The sequence below is a fragment of the Cryptotermes secundus genome, unplaced genomic scaffold (assembly GCF_002891405.2).
Source record: "Cryptotermes secundus unplaced genomic scaffold, Csec_1.0 scaffold454, whole genome shotgun sequence".
Classification (NCBI taxonomy): domain Eukaryota; kingdom Metazoa; phylum Arthropoda; class Insecta; order Blattodea; family Kalotermitidae; genus Cryptotermes; species Cryptotermes secundus.
In genome coordinates, this window is record NW_019729215.1 from 790539 (window position 1) to 810474 (window position 19936).

At 49.4% G+C, this 19936-nt stretch overlaps 2 protein-coding genes across 6 annotated transcripts in view; one reads left to right on the forward strand and one right to left on the reverse strand.

Moving 5' to 3' along the window:
* Positions 1 to 19936, forward strand: part of LOC111865456 (adenylate cyclase type 8) — a 116049-nt gene that overhangs the window by 44275 nt on the left and 51838 nt on the right. The window lies entirely within an intron of this gene.
* Positions 15771 to 19872, reverse strand: LOC111865459 (E3 ubiquitin-protein ligase sina). 4 transcript variants are annotated; one of them, XM_023853522.2, is made up of 4 exons: positions 19825 to 19872; positions 19469 to 19598; positions 17634 to 17993; positions 15771 to 16253 (listed from the first exon to the last, which is right to left on the reverse strand). In XM_023853522.2, exons 3-4 carry the CDS (start codon positions 17990 to 17992, stop codon positions 15812 to 15814), a joined length of 801 nt encoding a protein of 266 aa, XP_023709290.1. In that variant the 5' UTR covers position 17993; positions 19469 to 19598; positions 19825 to 19872; the 3' UTR covers positions 15771 to 15811. The 4 variants fall into 4 exon arrangements, with proteins under 4 accessions (XP_023709290.1, XP_023709288.1, XP_023709289.1 ...); XM_023853520.2 differs by having other exon boundaries at positions 19469 to 19603; positions 19753 to 19872; XM_023853521.2 differs by having other exon boundaries at positions 19469 to 19603; positions 19825 to 19839.

The window sequence follows — 19936 nt, forward strand, 5'->3', positions numbered from 1 at the left end:
GAAGCTGTTGTGATGGGCGGGCACATTTGCATGGTTGTGCCGTGCGCAGCAGGAGTTACGGAAGTGAGCTAACTCACATCTCGAGACATGATGCGCTACAAAACTTGCACTCTATCTAACATTGTTGCAGGAAAGGTTGGGTGGTGCATGTAACACGCGGAAAAGCTGAAGGAGCGAGAAAACTTTAAAGACAAATGGGAAGATAATATTAAAATGGATCATATGGCTCAGGACAGGGGCTGTGAACGGGTTGCATAGAATGCGGTGGATACCCAGACAGGCTGAGTTGGGGCGAACTAGTTGTGGGGTGCAGGGAGACGCGCCGGGGAATGAATCGAGTCGACGGGGCTGATATTTCTTGCGCCTATCAAGATAGACAGCGGCGCAGGACTTTGCCCCTGTTTGCGATAATTTGCCTGGGATGGGGTTGTATGGGGGGGGGGGCCGACTCTATGCTAATTTGGAAATTAGGCTCGTAGCAACAGCGGGTGGCTGCATGTAATGTTGGTACCACTGTTCACAGCAGCTGCTGTTGCGCTGGCACACTGTCTCCACACTGAAGGCGAAGCCAATCCCTGTAACAGGCCGTGGAGGCCCATAGGGATATGAGACATCGAGGCTCCCACATTTCCCAGAAAATCAGCTCACAGATGACGGTGAGGTTGTCAGCCTTACGCGCCAGCCGCACTTTACCCCCAGGAAGATTCCTGGTACTCATTTCTGTTAGAGACTGAGTCAATCTCGGGACCATAGTGCGGCTGGTATGATTATGTTAATCGAAAAATCCAGTGGACCTCATCTGGAATCGAACCTGCGACCTTACGGCTTGTAGCAAATATGATTTTCGAAAACACCCTGAAGAAGGGTCCAGTGTGTTCTGAAACGCTGCTGGCCGCGGACCAGACACAACGGCCTCATAACCCAGAACATCACATCAGTTCTCACATGTAGGATGAATGAAGCGTGGGAAGGTCCTCTTTGTGCTGGCAGGTGAACATAGCACCTCCCATGCCAGCGAGTAAAGAGCCGCACGCACGCACGCACGCACGCGTGCACACAGACGTTTCATTCTCTCCCTTTCAGGCTGAGTCCATAAGGGCTTACGGTTTCCTCTTGCCCTGGTGCTGTTCACTTGCTGCTACAGCAGAGATGAGGCGACATGCTCCCCTCGAAACGTCGCTTGACGTTCCGGGGCCTACACGATGTTATATGCCAGGAGATATGGCTGTCTTCAAGTGAGGGTGTGACAGGAACACTAAATAGAAGGTTCCTAGGCTCTGCCCGCTTGCCCTTCTGATAAGGGTCGGCGTGAAAGTGAAGACATTATGGTTAGAAGCATTGGCTTGAGACAGGGCCGCCGGATTTGTTTTCTGCAAATCCTGGACGGATAATTTGATGGCCCGAGGAGTTTGATTTGGATGAACTCAAACCGGGAGGGGGGGGCCTGCAGTAGGAACTGGGAATTTGCCTGGAGACAGAGGAAAACCATGGAAACTCGTGTCAAAATGGCGGAAAGGAAAGCGAGTGGTGTGCATGTGACGGGAGCTTCATTACATTAGCAGCTCCCAGGCTGTGCCCCCTCCTTCCGGTAGGAGCGGTGGAGGGCGAAGCCGGAGAGTCAGAGTTACTTTACGACGGGCGGTACACCGCAAATCAGTTCGTCTTGGCGTCAAGCCCCTTGAGACCCACGACCAGAGATTTTTTTTTTTAGCTGAAACCTTGCGACCGTAATCCTTATGTAACACCCTCTCTGACGAGAAGGTGAGATAGTCTCCCATGAATATGCTTGGCCTTTCGTCAAGTGTACGTATCGCACATACAGCGTGTTACTGGAAATGCTTCCTTGTGCACTGTACACAAGTTCTCTCTCAGTACAGGCTCTGCAAAGCAGATCGTGCATAGCTTACGTATCTTATGCTACAACGGCAGCTTTATCACTTCAACGGCCGCAAGCTTCACCACCGCGAAGTTTAAGCCTCTTATATTTTCGTGAAGACGAAGTTCATCTCAATAACATTTTAAAATTCGCATCCTCCTACCTGAGAGAAAACACAACGTTTCCATTACAAAGACTAGTTGTTTAATTATATGTAGGGAAACACAGTCGCCGTTTATAGTGAGAATAGTACGAAACACAAAAATACACTCCATAGGAGAAATGTAGAGTTAACATATGTTAAAGAGGGTGGTACATATAGTTACCGTGCTTTAGAGGGTCACGTGATGAAGGCTGTCGAGTCCGTAGGAGCGTGGCGACTTGTGTTGCCATGGTGACGGACGCTTACATGACAGGAACCAGGACCCGCACGTCTAGAACAAGCAAAGTAATTGTAAAACCTGTACACGAGTTGCGTCTTTCAGGGCGCCGCGAGACGCCGATTTGGTCTGTATTGATCATGCGTCGCAAGAGGGGCTCCCCCCCCAAACTTTTGCCTTTCCGTTACGTGTCGCCTCCTTTATGGGGAGGGAGTTTCACAAGGAATATCGTTCCGCGGAGAGGCTTCCTTATTTGAAAGCTAACGGTCGCTCAGCTGTTCAAGCATTTTCCAACCCTTGTCATGCAGTCTCAAGGTTCATTACCGTATCCGTACAAACCCGCCACAGAACCCCGTCCTACCCTTACACACTCCGTGAGGAACTACAGCCAGTTTACACCAATTTACCGATTCTGATTAAACAGTTCGTAGGCTACGGTAATGCCGGAAGTGAAGTGAGGCCGGTGTTTTGGGCTGTGACCCCGTATAGTTTGGAGACAGCGCAACGTATGGTCTCTTGGTTTCTTGGCTTCGGTCGAGTATGAGGGGTGAGCCCTAAGACTGGGCCTAGCACTGCGACCTTCAGTGGTCTATTGGGTTGGGTCACTATTCGACCATGAAGATGGAGGCAATTTTTCCTCGAATCGTCTGTTGAATTGCAATGGATACGGCAGAATTCCGTGCAGGCAGTGTTGCGAGAACCCCGGATTCAGAAGTTCCCCCTCTAGCACCGCTGAGGTCACTGTTATTTATATTTGCTTGTATTTATGTTCTTGTACATAGGGCGTCCCAGAAGTGAGCGCATTTGACAGCATTTCTTCATAGGCCCATAGGCCAGCTCTGTGAGAACACATTCGTTTATAGAGGACGGACAAAATTATAAACTGAGCAGCTTCATAATCTGTACTGTGAAACAATATTACGGCGATGAAATGAAGGTTGAGATGAGCAGGACATGTAGACCGCGTGGGAGAAACTTGAATTCTTTAGAAAATGTTTCGTCTCGAAGACTAGATGGAAACATGTCCACCTGGAAGATAATAATAAAACGGATTTTAGACTTGGCGTGAGGGCTTGGACCGGGGTCAGCTGTCTCAGGTTAGGGACCAATTCCTGGCTTTGCTGAACGAGGTGTTGTATTCTTCGGGTTCCATAAAATGCAGCGGACAGTCTGGGTAGCTGAGAAACTGTTAGATTTTCAAGAACGATTTTGTTCGTTGTGTTTGAAATGCTTATTGGGACGGCAGTCTTCTGAACTGTAAAGTTCTTTTGTTTTATAGATAAAAACCTGAAGATGGAGGGAACAGAGTCCTCCGAAACTGAGCCGATTCGTCTAGAAATAACGCTCTAGACGTGTATCCAGGATGTGATCGGTTCGAATCTCGGTCGGGACGTCGGATAGCTGAGTTTATTGTGATTTTCCTCAGTCCCTCCAAGCAAGCACCAGAATATGACGTCGGTTAGGCCGCAACCACTTCTGAAGCATTTCCATTTCACTCTACACCCGACGCAATATTCTCGATACTGGGAGCGTCGTTAAATAGTCGACACACAAGAAAGAGCGTATTTACCTGCCAAGTTGCACGGCGTCACATCCCAGAAGATGAGTTCCTGGTGCGTGGCCGGCCCAAAGTCAGAGTCGCTGCTGCTTCATGGCGGTTGCCGAGGGGCAGGCCAACCCTTCACACCGCTGCGGTAGCCGTCACCGTCCTCAGCATGATTATGCATTCTGCCCACACAGTGCCCAAACAGCATTAACCGGTTGGGCGTGTTTCCTGTGAGGTACGAACTGAATCTTTTGAGTGTTGCTTTCTCATCCAAGATTCGCGAGTTTGGCCCGCATGAAGGCGGGTTCGAGTACACCGTAGCCCTGCGAGCCGTAGGAGGCGACGAAAAGAGAACCCAGTGCCTGGGGGTATAACTGGGCCACCCTGTTCCTGGGGAATATAAATACGGGAACCTGGCCGTCCAGGTTGGGGGAGCTTCGAATCTCAAATGATAAAATATGGTCATGAGTCCCGCGGGACACGGAATGAAGAATGACTGTGCTGGCAAGGACCAGCAGCAGTTTGCCATTACCAGAATATTATTATTCCGCCGTCCTTACTTCAGGCTCTTGCGCATTTTTACGAAGGTTCACAATACAAGGTGCGGCAATAAAGAAACCGGATTACTTTTATGACTCATTTCCGGCCACGTCGATGACGAAGAGGAGGGTAGGGCATTGACCCGTGGACTTCCCTCTACCGTCATACAAAGTTTCATTCACGTGCATCGGTTAGTCTGGCCGCGACCGTTGTTAGAAGCGCATCGTGTGTCTGAGCTCCGTCGGAATAATGCTGAGTGCTGATGTAGAACAACGTGTTAACATCAAATTCCTCACAAAACTTGGAAAAATCTGCCACTGAAACTTACAATTTATTGACAGAAGTATATGGTGATCAGTGTCTATCTCGCACGCAAGTTTTCGAGTGGTTTAAGAAGTTTATGGAGGGTAGGAAAAACGTCGGGAACGATCCAAAATCGGGCCGTCCTTCCACTGCGAAAACTCAAGAGAATGTGGAGAAGGTCGCTAGAATTGTTCGAAGAGGTCGTCGACTGAGCATTCGAGCAATTTCTGAACTTACCAACATCAATAAGGAAAGTGTTAGANGTTCTGGGTCCCGCCGGACCATATAAATGTGAAATGCTGGAAACGCCGTTATGCAGACGGAGATCCAAGGCTAACCTGTGCCCCATGTTTATACGGCTGGAGCGTGAAGCTGACCATTCACATCCACCTGCTGCGAAAAAAGGAAACTCGTGCAGCTTGCCCCAAACGGCCCCCTGGCGCTCGGCTCAATGGTCTCCAGAGGCTAGTCCCGCGCTGTGGGCACGCAGTGCGATGGAGAGCCACGAAATATAGATCGTTACGTCCGTTTCGGAGGAAGCTACTGCTTCCATCCTCAGCGTATAAGATTGTAACACCCTCAAGACTGAGACAGTTCCTCCGTAACGCTGGCTACGGCGCATCAGATTTCACGCACCTTCATCCCGGAAGACAGCAATCGTTGCAACTCATGTTCCTACCTCGCAGAAAACACCAGTTCCATTACAATGACCAGCCGGCTAATGACGTTTAGGGAAATAGTCGCTGTTTGTATGATTTCAGACTCTCTCAGCGGTGATTATTAAGGGTTCTGTCTTCTGGAATATGACGCCATGCAGTCCGTTTGAAAGTCGACCGACATTTCGGAGGAACATGTCGCCTCCACCTTCACGCTTGTCGTCTTGCTTGGCTTATTCTTCGACCATGAAAAGGGAGGCTATATGTTTGTCCGAAACGTCGGTTGACTTTGAACAGACTGCACGGCGTTATATCGCAACATAATCGCCGTTTGTTGTGAGACTCGTACGGAACACATAAGTACGCTGTGTGGGCAGAATGCAGTTGGTGGGGGGAGTGACGTCACGAGACGTACCTGCGAGACTGAACGTCTTCTGTTTGGGTCTGCCTGTCAGCCGGCGCTACACAGTCTGGTCGCTGTCAGCGTCATTAAATAACCAACTGGATAAGAAGAACACGCTGTAGGATGAAGAAACCAAAGGGGATTAGGTGCGCTGGCCATGTAGCATGCATGGGATGCGAGAGCATGTAACAAGCCATCGGAATATCTGCCACAGATGAAACTGAAATCGATCTATAGAACAGGGTGCGAGGATGCTGACTGGATTCATCTGGCTCTCGTCACCGCGGAAACTCCATTTACCTTGTCGCGTTGTCTTACCGCGCTCAGCTTCCCCACTATCGTTTATGGGCAGGGATAGCTCAGTCAGTATAGTGGCCAGGCTACCGGTTTGGTGGCTGTGGAATGGGGTTCGATTCCTGCCAGGGGCAGAGAATTTTATCCTCTCCATCGCGTCTAGAGTGGCCGCCAACTGTCCAATGAGTAATGGGGTAAAGCGGCTGGATCGTGAAGCTGACCTTGGCACGTGATGCCCTCTGGCGGTGCCGTGAGGCTTGCAGCCTCGTGTGGTCTGCACTTTCAGCTGCAGAGGGTTGCATACTGAGCCTCGGAACGGCGAGGCGTATCGGCGCCTGAGACGTGACGCAACGTACTCCCGGCTCGGGCGGCTCAGGGTCACGAGGTGAGGCTTTTTCCCAGGCACTGAACCGGTTTACGCTAATTGGTCGGCCTCTTCACTCAACTTGTCTTTAGCCAGCACAAAAACTGTTCCAGGAAATTGATTGCCTCCACACCCGGGCACCAACACCAGTTCTTGGTTATAGCAATCGGATGTATTAGATTACAGGCCTGAGCGCACAGTGCGCAGGCTCGGCGGCCTGGGCTCACTCCCTGGTCAGTACATATGGGCACAGGAGGCAGACTTCGGTTTCCCCTGCCAATTCTCATTCTGCAGAGTGACTATAAACTTAGTTTGGATTCGTGAATAAATTTCCACACTTTACAGTTCATTAGAGCACACAGTCTAGTGATCTCAGACTGTTACTAGACGTTCCCTGGTAACGGCTCCAACAATGCCTCCTGGCTCAAGTCCTGTCTTCACAGATTTCCATACGGGACTGAACTCATAAGGTCGCCTCAGTTGTTCTCCTTAGAATTCCTTGGCAGGAACCATGTAGAAACACTCCATTTCCAACAGTACCTCAATTGTTGTGCGTCGATTCATTGCCGCGGGAACGTGTTTACCGAGTCTTTGCCTAGTAACGACCCCGCCTATCTCGCGGTCATCGCATTGTAACGGTTCTTTGTACTGTCATCAGGGGCTAGCACAGTAGCACAATTTGAGATCGCAGAAAGAAAAGGGGGACTTTGTCGTACCCCACCCTAAGAAAAGCAAAAATTGGTTCAGAGACATCACGTACAGCCCCACACGACCATAAGCACCAGTTTTTCGGAAGGGCATGCATCCATCCAAACAGAAGGAAAACGTAAGGGAACTCAACAGTTTTAACGTCAAGGAAAATTAGTGCGCCTGTCCAACGCTGCACAGACACGTGGCGATCTATAAAATATTGATTTTAATTATAGACAAACACATGTAACAAAACATTTCGAACTTTCAACACAAACTGATGTTAATAATGAATTAAGACATGACAGCAGCAACAGCTTCGCTCGACAACAGTCCCACGGCAATCTTATCGGTGGTTGTGTCGGTGTAGTAGTTTTGGAACACACACGTAAACTTTGGCCAGTGTATGGCAACGGTGCCACTTACCGCGCAAAAATATAGTAAATTGGCCTGAAGATGACACAGTGTCGAAATATATCGCTGTAATAAACTAATGTGGGTTACGCAGATAGTTGGGTGGATGGCACATTGTCAGGGCGAAACACAGCAAGACGCCCCGATGAATACTTTAAGGATATGTCGATGTAAGAGGGAGCAAGTGCAGAAAAGTGCAGAACAGGAAGCTTCATAATTTATGCTCTTAAATCATGTGATTACCGGGATGATCAGATAAAGAAGGTGAGATTTGGGACGAGTAGCACACACTATTGTATGTAATGAAGACAATTGTGACATGTAGGTCCATTGCCAAGTAACAGCTGTGTAAACATGCTACAGTACGACAGCCGTTGCTAGGAAACAGCTCTGTGGACACGGTGTTTCCCCGGCAACGATAAAATACGCAATAATGGAAGATAAGTTTCCGTGCTGGGGATAATAGTTCAGTTGTGGTTAAGTCGGTTTAGAGTTAGAGATGTGAGGAGTGAGAGAAGCTGGTAGCTGAAGCTAGGGGAGAGTTCGGGAAGCGAGAGGAAGGGAGACGTCCGCCGTTGAAGCCGCTACCAAGCAACGGCTAGTGAAGACTGAGAAGACTTTATGTGTGCTGTAGTTACAGTTGTCTTTGGAGTGTGTAACTCAGTGAGACTGCCGTAGTTATTTGTAGTTACGAGTGTATGAGTCCAGTAAATCCGAAACTCATCACGTGACAAAATTAGAGAGGAGACAGGTTGGAGATGTCGGGTTCGATGGAATCTTAACACATGAAGTATGAGGGTATGTGGCTCAGGATAGCGTCCAGAGTTCCATAAAGGGCGGGCGTATTCTTGAGCAGCTGAGCGGAGAATGCGTTCTGAAGAAACACATCCCGACGGAAACATGGCGAACTGAATGTGTGCAGCTATTTTTTGAATGAAACCCAGCCTCTGTGCTGAGTGTAAACAGTTGAACGTTCAGTCCTGACAGATGCGCGCTGCTGTTAAATTGTTGTGAAGGTCCATCGGATTCATGTGACTCGAGAACAGATTGCCGGCCGGCGGGCTGGGGCGCGCAGATACAGTCTGGTTACCTTGAAGCGTGACGCGCATCCAAGTTCCGATATGTAACTCACCCGCTGACCTCCATCTCGTTTTATTACTCAGAGAACAGGAAGACATAAGGAAAACGTGTGTTTCATTTCCTCTGCTCCAGGAAGTTCTCTCCCCGACAGAACACGCTCGAGATGGCTGCAGAAACGCGCTCAGGTCTTCATGTCAGGTGACCGTTTGTCGTCAGATTTTAACTGAAATTCTAAAATTTCATAAATATTGTGACATGACACCTGAAAGCCAGACTAGTTCATTGCTAGGCAACGGCTTGGTGAACACATTACCGAAGAAGCGAACGCGCGCAACACTAGAAGAGGGTTGTTTCTACGGTCCGCGATCCAATCGAAACCCCGTCTATAAGTCACACATACCCCCTACACTTGACCGTGTTAAATCTAATGAAAATGCATACAGCGATTATGGAGTCATGACATGTCAAGTTGACGACAGAAACATAGCTCAGGTTGCCTCCGAGCACTGCAGAGGGTGGGGATTACACGTATTTCCCTCTGGACAAAAGCGCTAAGAGCGTGAAGCTAGCCGCTCACTGCCAAGTCCGAACTTATTGCTTTAATAGGTGAAGGGGGGGGGCGCAAGCCAGGAATTCAACACCCTGCTCTGAGACTCGTGACTGGAGAATGGCGGAAACGCACGGAATATTAACACCAAAAATGTATTATTAGGAAATATTTATTCTTCCGCCATGAATACCCTGGGCTGTCAGTAAGGGTGGTCTCAGACGCCTGCAACGCGAGATGCCTTCGTTTCAGAACGCCATCATTTCGTTCACATAAGCTACAGGTAACGAGACTTGTAATTAATCTTTAAATCACAGTGGTAACTATATACACCACCTGCTCTAACATTAAAGAGCCCTTAGTTCTGCCCACAGAGTGTGTCTGTGTGTTCCATATGATTCTCACAATAAATAGCGACTGTTTCCCCAAACAACATTAATCGGTTGGTCTTTGTAATATACACGCAATATGTTTTCTGTGTGGTAGGATCTGGCTCACTGTATAGATGAACTTACGTTGCCACTGCTTGCTTCGCACGCAGCCCTCCCAGTGTTAGATCAAATTTCACTATAATGCAGCTCTTCCAACGTCATGTGATCATATGCTTTACCTCTACCAGAAGGACAAGCGGGCGCTGCCTGGGAACCTTCGAAACCGAAGATATTCTCACGATTTAGAATATGACTATAGACGGGGTTTGGATTGGTCGGTCAATGGATTTATTGACCGCTCGCACGTACGGCTCGGTACTACAGCCGGTTACAGCGCCACCGCAAATTTCCACACTTTACAAATCACTGCTGCAAACACTAAATCTTCTCCAGCCTGCTTAGTCTTCACTAGCCATTCCCTGGCAACGGCTTCTAACAGTGGAGATTCTTTAGCTCCACGCGATCACGCCATTCCCGGCTGGCCATCGTCTCACAAGCGAACTGAGCTCAAAGTCAAAGTCAAAGTTATGTTGCGACCGACGGTCAGGCGGCCAGTCTGCCTTGGAATGAAGCACCCGTCTGGGGCTTAAGACCAGATCTTTATTACTGTCAGACAGTTGTACGTTTGTTGATGTGGGGCGCTCTCTGACGAGAGGGCGGGTCTGTCGCTTGCCAGAGTAACAGTGAGCAGTAATAAGTCTGTTGCCAGTATGTGCAATTTACATTTTACATGTTATTAAATGTACGTATATACAGAAGAGCGGATCATGCTCTATCATTAGTAGTTCCTGTCCGACGGGTACCCTGGGCTCTGTCCCCTGGCGTAAAGCGGCAGGGGTGTGAACCTGGTCATTCAGCTGCGTGTAGTGCCGACGTCAAGAGAGGTGCAGCTATACCTCCACTACCCCACATCTCTTCCCGGCACGGAGCTTAATTAATGAAGCACAGGGTCGACTTCATACTTTGCCTTTGATGCGAACTTGCTCGAGTGCTTCTCAAAATGTATGCGTCAGAGGGGAGAGTGCTCCACAACCCCAAAAGGCCCCACATAGGCCGCGACCTCACCCTTTACTCTGTAAGGCTAACTTGTGACCGACTGGTGTAGGCTTGAAATTGTTTGCGGTTTACTTCGAGAACTGGACGAGTTGGTTCGAGCTGTAACGCTCAGAACTGTCTCCCGAAGGTTCTGCATCCGAACCTCGGTCCGGAACCGGCCATCCTCAGTGACTGTGGGTCAGTACCTCGATCAGGCCGTGGCGGTCTCTTTCCAAATAGTTCCCAATTTACCGACAGCCTGTAGCTCCGCGAAGGGGACGGGTACCCGCAGCTGTCTGTCTGTCTGTCTGTGTGTCAGCAGCTTACAGCGGAGCAGTAGAAAGCAGATGGGCCAAGCGTTATGTGACGTATTGTGTCCTCTGCAGCTCCAAGCTGTCACCTTAACAACTAAGTGAACTTCATGGAACTGAGCCCTTCTTGAGAAGCCGCCAGTTGTGCAGCTGCTCAAGAACTTCCAAGCATTTTATGAAACCCGATCACAAGAGCCCTCCACTGGTCCCTATCCTGAGCCAGATCCATCCAGTTCATACCACCCCATTATATCTCTCTAAGATTCATTTTAATATTGTCAACCCACCCATGTCATAGTTTTCCTGGTGGCGTCTTTCCTTCTGGCCTTCCCACCATTATTCTTCATGCATTCCTGTTCGCCCAATTCATGCTACATGCTCTACCCATCTCATCCTCCTTGAGTACAACTTATGATGAAGCTCCTCATTATGCAGTTTTCTGCAGCCTCCCATCACTTCGCCTCCTTTAGGTCCAAATATTCTCCTCAGCACCCTGTTCTCACCCTCAGTGTGTGATCCTACAGTAATGTCAGAGACGAAGTTTCATACCCATATCATCATCATCATCATCATCATCATCATCAGTAATCTGTCAAGATGACAGGTCCACAGTCTCTTTCAAAACAATTCCTCCACTTAATGCGATCTAGAGCTTTCTCCTTCAAATGACAGTATCCTCTTCTGTCCCCAAGGTCATCCAGCATCTTCTTACGTCTTCTTCCTCGTCTTCTTGTCACTTCTATCCGCCCATCTATCTTTCCTTCGATAGCTTCTTTTAGAAGGCAGTTTCTGCGTAAAACATGACCAATCCAATTAGCCTTCCGTTTTCTTATTTCATGTAGGATATTCCTCTGCTCATATAGTGAATATATAATTTAAATTGATTATAATCCTCAATTAACGGTTTATGTTTCGCGTATACATATAAGAATAGCAATGGTTACAGAGTCAGAGTCAGAGTCAGTTACTTTTACCAGCAATCCTTCCTCTTGGCGCCAAGCCCCTTGAGACCCACGACCAGTATTTCTTTTACCTGAACAGTCCCGGTTACAGTCCTTATGCAACATCCTCTCTGACGAGAGGAAGGGTCTGTTGTTTACAATTGCTGCCGGCCCTCGCCAGCGGTCTTTGTCGGGTCCGAGTCCCGCGGGACTCATGACCACATTTTACTTTCTCAGATTCGAGACTTCCCCAACCTGTTCCCAGGAACAGGGTGGACCGGTTATACACCCAGACCCTGGGTTCCCTTTTCGTCGCCTCGTAGGACTCGCAGGGCTACGGTGGAGGTATTTGAGCCCGCCTCCATACGGTTACAGAGTGGAGGTGCCCTTACCGGGTTTCATTAAGCAGACGGGGTTGACAGCGTTCGGGATTTCAGTTCAGAGTAACCATGGCAACGGCTGCTGCTCGACACACACACGGCCAGCACGTCCTGGGCGCTCCCAACAGAACCCACGGTGGGTTTGGTCGCGTCACCTGCCACGCTACTCCCTGGAGTACTGCGCACGCGCAACCCAGGAGGGGGGCCTCATACTTCGCTGTCTGGAGGTGCTGGGCTCAAATATTTCGGAGATCCGGGTTTTCTGATCAAAGTTTCTAGGGATTTTCCCCAGCTCCTGCCGTTGTTCCCGACCCTTTTTTTGTACGTATAATATTCCATCGGTGTTCTTCTGGTCGAACCGTTATCTGCGGTGGGTGTCATGTAGGCCTGCTTCTGGAGGGACCTACTGGTTCCACTGGGCCTAAGAATACGCCCCAAATGCAACCCGTAAGAAACAAGCATCAGGATCCTTCCTCCGGAACGGCGTGGAACTTGTGTCGGACTACACGGCGTCACATCTCAGTAGCGACTGCTATGAGGCCGTGGAAGCCAACAGGCTGTGGGAGGTTACTGTAACGGCTGTTTTCTGATTGCTTATGGACGTTTTCGTGTTAAGTCCGTCCACGTAGCGTGTGGTGACGGGGTGGCTGATGCAGTGTGTGGAATTTGGACGTGGTGTTGGCTTATGGGAAGCACTATACCAGTATCTGTCTGTAGTAGGCTGAGAAATTCTACGGAAAACACTTCAGGCAGAATAGCCAGTTTTCCTGGCCGAGATTCGAAGCAAGGACGTACCGAGTGCAAGTCTGTTACCGTTATATCGCATCAGGAGATTAGAAACTCGCTGTACCATGTACGGTACACAGGCGGGAGGAGTTCCTTCGTGCCCTGTATAAAGAGAAGGTGAATGAGTTCACTGGGGGCCCGTGGCGTCGCTATGCTCCCAGCTGTTGTGCGCGTCTCGCACGCCGCGTTCCATGAGAGTAGCGTCGTGTCTGCAGGGACTGAACCTCAGGGCAGCAAGATGACAGATACGACAGTGCAGATTTCATCATTCTGCCCTTAAGCGAGCCAGTATTCAGTTCATCACCGATGTCACAAAATTATATAATTGCATTCTGACGCAGAAGCAGTTGAATGGACTCTATGTCATGACGTGATGTTTATGCTTCTGATTTGTATTTCTCTGTCTTGACCATTAAAAAAGTAATGGTAGTTATGTCATCGGGAATCGGACCCGCGACCTTCCGGCTTGTAGTGTAGTGTCTCAAGCAACTACGCTACCGCTGTGTGTCTCAATACTGACGGCGTCATAAAGCATCTCTCTCACACTCACAGTGTGCTTATGTGTTTCATGCGACTGTTTCCCCGGTAGCTTTAACCGGTTGGGCTTGGTAGCGGTGACGTAATGTCTTCCCTGTGAGGTACGAACTAAGTCTTTAACATCTTGAAGTTAATTAACATTACATAATAGAATTGTGTAGGCAAGAAGCAGAAGTCATACAAAATCACGAGAATGCACATGTTCGCGGCACAGGGCAAGGCGAAGCCAGACACAGAAAATATAAGAGGCTTAAACTTGGCGGTGGTGAAGCGTACGATTGTCCGTTGTAGCATAAGATACGTAAGATAAGCACGAGCTTTGCAGAGCGTGTGCTGACAGAGGAAGAACTTTCAGTAACACGCTGTATGTGCGATACGTACACTTGACGGAAGGACAGGCATATTTATAAGAGACAAACCCATGTTCTTATCAGAGACTTTGTTGCGTAAGGACTATGGCGGCAAGGTTTCGGTTGAAAAAAAATATCTGTTCGTGAGCAACGAAGGGCTTGGGGCCTAGACGAACTGGTTGGCGGTAAACCGCCAGTCGTAGAGTGGCTCTGTCTCTGACTGGAAACTTGAGTGCACAGTATTACTCTGCTTTGTATTCGGGAGGTCCCGGGTTGAAATCTCGGCCCGGAAACTGTATGCCCTGACTGGGGCGTTTTCGTAGGTTTTCTCATTCCCTCCATGTAAATGTCAGTATATTTCAAAGTAGGCCACGACATCTTCCTTCCACGTGCTATCGCTAAATATCCTGTGGCTGACGCCTTCAACCGATCGTGTCTTAGGTCTCGGTCCTGAAGACGCGGATTGCAGGAGAATACCATAAGAAAAACCACGGCTTCTTCCCCGCGTCACTTTCAGTCCATCACTCACAAATCTGTACTGTTCACAGTCCAACAGCTGTGTCATCACATGTGCGCATGTGTGAACGTTCGAGGCTGTAATACATCGTTTGGTTTTCGCTACGTCTGAAGCTTGTTTTCTTGTGATTTGCGTTTACTCCTGTAATGAAGACACAGCAAACCCTCGCTAATCCTGATCGAAAACTGAAAAATGCTGCTCACAGTTCAGTCGCTTGTTCAGACAAAACTTGACAGTTTACTGAAGTCTACATAAGCACAGTTCTGAGCCTTCTGTCGGTGCATACATGTATTGTCTTCTTGTAGTTTCTAAATAAAGGCTCTGCAGTGATATGTCCTTATTCATTTTATCAGCACTATAATTTTCCTTGGGAGCAAAGCGCGGCCGGCGCGTAAGGCTGACAACATACCGCCATATTTGAGCCGATTGTCTTGACAGTGTGGGACCCTATGGGCCTTCACGGCCCGGTACAGGGACAGCTTCACTTTTTTTTATTTACTTATATCATCACATTTTCCATGTATTTGTGTTCTGTGTTTCTTTTTGTCTTTAAGGGCTACTTTTGCTTCACTAATCCGGATTATCTCCTAATTCGGATGAACTCTCACTCCTCCATTTGCTGCGGAGTAGCGGAGGTTTACTGTTATGTTGAATTCGCCGTGCTCAGCCGGCAACTTCTCTGACTCTTCTGTGTGGCTGGTTTCAGCCATTGCAGGCGCGCACCGACGTCTGTGTGCTGAGCCTCTAGTTAGTAATGCAGGCCTCCGCACAACACCGCAGATGGTGTTTCAATACAAAGTTGATTATTTAACGACGCTATCAGACTATGTAGCGTCGGATGATCAATGAATAAGGACGAGTCTATGGAATAAGAATTGGCAGGGGAATCAGATTTTTGCTTTTTTTTTTTTTTTTTTTTTNCGGTGGGGAAGTGTTGCCAACATCGCGGGACCGCCCACAATTTTGTGTCGCCTCCGTTCCGGCTAAAAATGCGAAGTGCACACAGAATTTGAAGGAAAGCGCCAGTGGACACAGCCACGGTAAAGGTGCCCGTTTCCTGTGATATGACGCCGTGCACTTCTGTATATGTGCATGTAAGTACTTTTCGGCTGCGGGCGTAGGCTAGAGCAGGAGGTTCCTCCGAACGTTAATAACTATGTACAAAATTACACGGCGTCACGTCTAACAGGGCAGTAACACTCATAGGCACTTCCAGTAGATCCTTGGATCTTGAGCAGTATGTGGATTGAATTTATCTGGCTCACTGGTGGGCTCTTGTGAGCGCGGTAATAACTTTTTTTGGGTTGCATAACAGATGGGGTGGGGGTGGGGATTTCTTGGCGGTTGAGTGACTCTGTTCCTCGGAAATAAGAAGAAGATCTCGCAGCATACGCATTGTATATTTGTCGCTACTGAACTCAGTATAAATGTTACACGTTGTGGCCGCAACTGGCACACTCGCTCGTCGCCATGATACGCAAGAGGCGAGTCCCCTTGACGAAGGCCATCAGCATGTCGAAGTCCACTTTGATGCACTCCCCCGACAGGAACACCTGCTCCACGTTCTCTGCCTGTCCGTGCGCTGCGTCGCTGAGCACGACGCTCTGCCTGCCGCCGTTCTTGTCGAGCCGCAGGGAGTAGCGGAAGGGGCCCGGGGACTCCCCGCAGCGGTGCACAGACAGACAGAGCTTGCGGTGGGAGATGTCGAACCTCTTGTACAGCACGAACACCTCAGCACACGCGAACAGCACGTGGTGTGAGTTGTGGAAGCATTCAGGATTGGAGAGCTCCCACGTGGCCTCCTGTTCTTGCGACGCCGCCATGACGGCCGTGCTGTGGCGCGTCTCGACGTGTTCCCGGATCTCGCCAAACCTGCACAACAAGGAACAGAGTCAGCCTCAACGTAAGGACAGTACACCATGGTTTACTTGAAAAGCAACGTGCATCTGAGGTTCTCACGGCGGTCACTGTGACACGTGTCTCCCCACTTCACTCCGAAACGTCGGCGACGATCTATCACACGACACTGCCGTCACACTGCAGTACAGCAGGTGTTGCCTACACCTTCACAGCAGAGAATGCTGCAAGTCTGTCTTCATGGCCTGTATAATGAAAGGGCACGCGGTAGCGCAGTTGGTTAAGGCACTATGCTACAAGCCGAAAGGGCGCGCGCTCGTTTCCCGATGAGGTAATTGGATTCTACAGTTCAATTCCAGCCGCACTATGGCCCTGGGGTCGACTCAGCCTCTAACAGAAATGGGCACCAGGAACCCTCCTGGGGGTAACGGGCGGCCGGCGCGTAAGGCTGACAACCTCACCGCCACCCGTGAGCAGATTGTCTAGAGAACATGTAGGAGCCTCGACGTCTCACAGCCCTATGGGCCTCCGCGGCCTGTTACAGGGATAGATCCGCCTGTTTATATAACGACACTGGCAGTAGCTCCGACGTACAGCGCCTAATTCTACGATAATTAGCGAATAATTAATTTTAAGTGATGTGGAAGGAAGTGGTCGTGGCCTAATTTGAAACAGTACCATGGTATTTATTCGCTGGAATGTCAGGATAAACAACATACCAGTCTCGATAGCCGGCCGGCTCAGGGTCGAGATGTGAAGGAGGAGGGCTACCCCCTGGGCTCGAACACAGGACCGCTTGTTTGAGAAAACTGTCGAACGGGTAAAATTTTATTAAAACAGATCCAAGCAAAAATCATCTGCAAGAATACTGCCGTGTAGTCTGGTAGACATTTACCGTCGTTTTGGAGGAACGTACTGCTTCCTTCTTCAGGATCTAGGAGTAAGCCAGACAAGCAATCAGAACGTTCAGCTCACCGCTGAACCAACACTCATGCACCTCCATTTAGTGCCGAGCTTAGGAATGCGTGGAACTACCCCTCATGGCCCCCCATACGTTTCCACGGGATGCTACTTAACACACGGATGACACGGTCTGACTCAGTGGGGGCAGAGTCAAGAAATCTTGCGCCACTTGTTCATAAGAGCTGTTGAGTGGTCCCCTATTCCTGAGCCAGATGAATCTAGTCCAGCGACAGTACCTGCTGTCGCGCGGCGCGTTTCGAATCTTGGCCATGACATCGACTAACTTGACTGAATTTTTTCGTGGTTTTCTTCAGCTTATCAATTTGCCGTCCTACCGTCCGACGCCCCTTCATTCTCTTGTGTTTGTCGTGTGACGATGGGTCCCTGGGTGAGCGCAGGGGAAACATGACGCGCGCGCGCAAAGTACGGTACCTGCCAGTCCACTTGCAGCCCTCCAGCTCCCGCAGAGGGCAGTCGTACGAGCGATGAGGACACTGCGCGTGGTGCTTGCCGACGTCGTCCATGCGGAACTTCCCGCGGCACCCTGCAGGGCTGAAGCGGCACGGGTAGACCAGGTTGCGCGCAATGGTTTCCAGCGCCACGTTGCGTGTGTCCAGCAGCGGCCGCTCGCAGCTCGGGCACTTCTCGGTGCCGGACCGGCAGCGCGAGCAGATGTTGTGTCCGGCCTGGCAGAGCGTGATGGGCGGACACATGTACTCACGGCACAGCGGACACGTGAGCGTCTGGAACACGCTCTGGCGGCCCGCCGGCTTGGACCCCGCGTGACTCATTCTGAAGATAAGCAACAGAATTGTCACAGTGTGACAATCCCACCCACTTCTGACTAATTATCTCGGAAACCGCGAGACTTGCGGAAAAGAAACGTATTTGATTGTTCTCTAAAATTTTGTTCCAATCATTGTTCGCTCCGATAAACACTTAGAGGTGCACTTCTAGCAGTGCTACCCGCACACACTGCCTTGTGTGCTACAGCTGCCTCTCGTGGATCTGAACAGAGCAAATTGAAAGCAGTCCCCATTCCAGGTGCCACTGAGAACATTCGTGAAATCAAAATATCAACAGTAACAGGAGTTTGGCAGAAGCTGACTCCAAACCTCAGGGTTGACTTTGAGGGGCTCAAGGCTTCGGTGGATGTGCTGGAAACAGCAACACAGCTAGAACCTGGAGTGGAGCCTGACGTTGTGATGCAATCTCACGATAAAACTTAAGCGGAGGAGGGGTTGCTTCTTCAGATGGAAACTGCTCCTGGTGAGGATGCTGTGAACACTGTTTACATGACAACAAAGGATTTAGAGTATTACATAAACTTAGCTGATAAGGCAGCGCTTGAGAGCATTGACTTCGATTTTGAAAGAAGTTCCATTGTGGGTAAAATACTATCAAACAGCATCGCATGCTGCAGAGAAATCTTTCGTGAAGGGAAGAGTCAATCGATTCGGCACATTTCATTGTTGTCTTATTTTAAGAAATTGCCACCGCCACCCCAACCTTCAGCAGCCATCAACATCGGGGCAAGACCCCGTCAGCAAAACGATTACGACTCGCTGAAATCTCAGATGATGGTTAGCATTTTTTTAGCAAATAAAGTATTTCTAATTAAGGCATGCGCATTGTTTGTAGACATAATGCTATTGCGCACTTAACAGACTACAGTATAGTCTATATGCGTGGAACTCGCTTTAGTGCGCTAATCTGGAACCGAACCCGCAATATCTCCGAGGTATGCCTGTACTTTGCTACTCTTGGCCGTCTCTTCTTGTCTCTAACCCTTCTCCCAGTTTCGTCTTTCTGTTCTGTCTCCTACTTCCGAATTTACTCACGTCCCTCCGAAACGTCGGTGAACTCATACCCGCTATCTGCCGGGCCCCAGACAGTGATCTCCTGTGTCTTGCAGCTCTGGCTAGCCACGCGGCAGACGCCTTGTGTAGCTGAATGGAACAGATAAGCTGATAGTTGCTCAGATTCTCAAGGAATTCCCTCCACCTTTTGTGGTATTGAAAAGTTTGTTGCCGTGAGCTCAGCAATGCATCATTGGTCTGTATCCTGAGCCAGGTCAATGCAGGGACGATCCATTTTAATATTATTTTCCCAGTGTCTAGACCTACCTAGTGGTCATTTGACTCCCTTTAAGTATTCCAACGAAAATTCTCTGCATTCTTTGATGGCCCACCCGTCTCGCCCTAATAATATTTGGTGTAGAACGCAACTTACGTCTCCCTGCTTATCTGTATAATCAGGTTTCTTACCTTGGCTTGTGGATGCTCGCTGTGGTTACGGCTCCAGCCTCGGTCCGACGGCACCTGCGCGCTCGTTATCGCGCGATAAGCTGTCTGTCGCGCACTCAGTGTCACGTGGGCCATGCAACTGCGCAGTAGCCTATCCTGAGCGACATGAACCCAGTCAGCACCTTGTTTATCTAAGATACACTGCAGTATTCACATTTCCATCTGCGTCTAGAACTCTCTAGTGGTTTCTTATCTTCGAATTTTTCGAATACATTTTTAGATGCATTTGTCAACTTTTCCCATACCTACTACATGCCCTGCCCAACACATCCTCCTTGATTTGAGCACCGTAATAATATTTAGCCAAGAGTACAAACCGTGACACAGAGGAGCGCACTGCTTCCGAGCGGCTGCCTGCCAACTCAGCGCAGTGCGGGGAACGGACGGAGTGACAGGGGGACGGCGGAGGGACCGGGGAGCGGGCGGAGG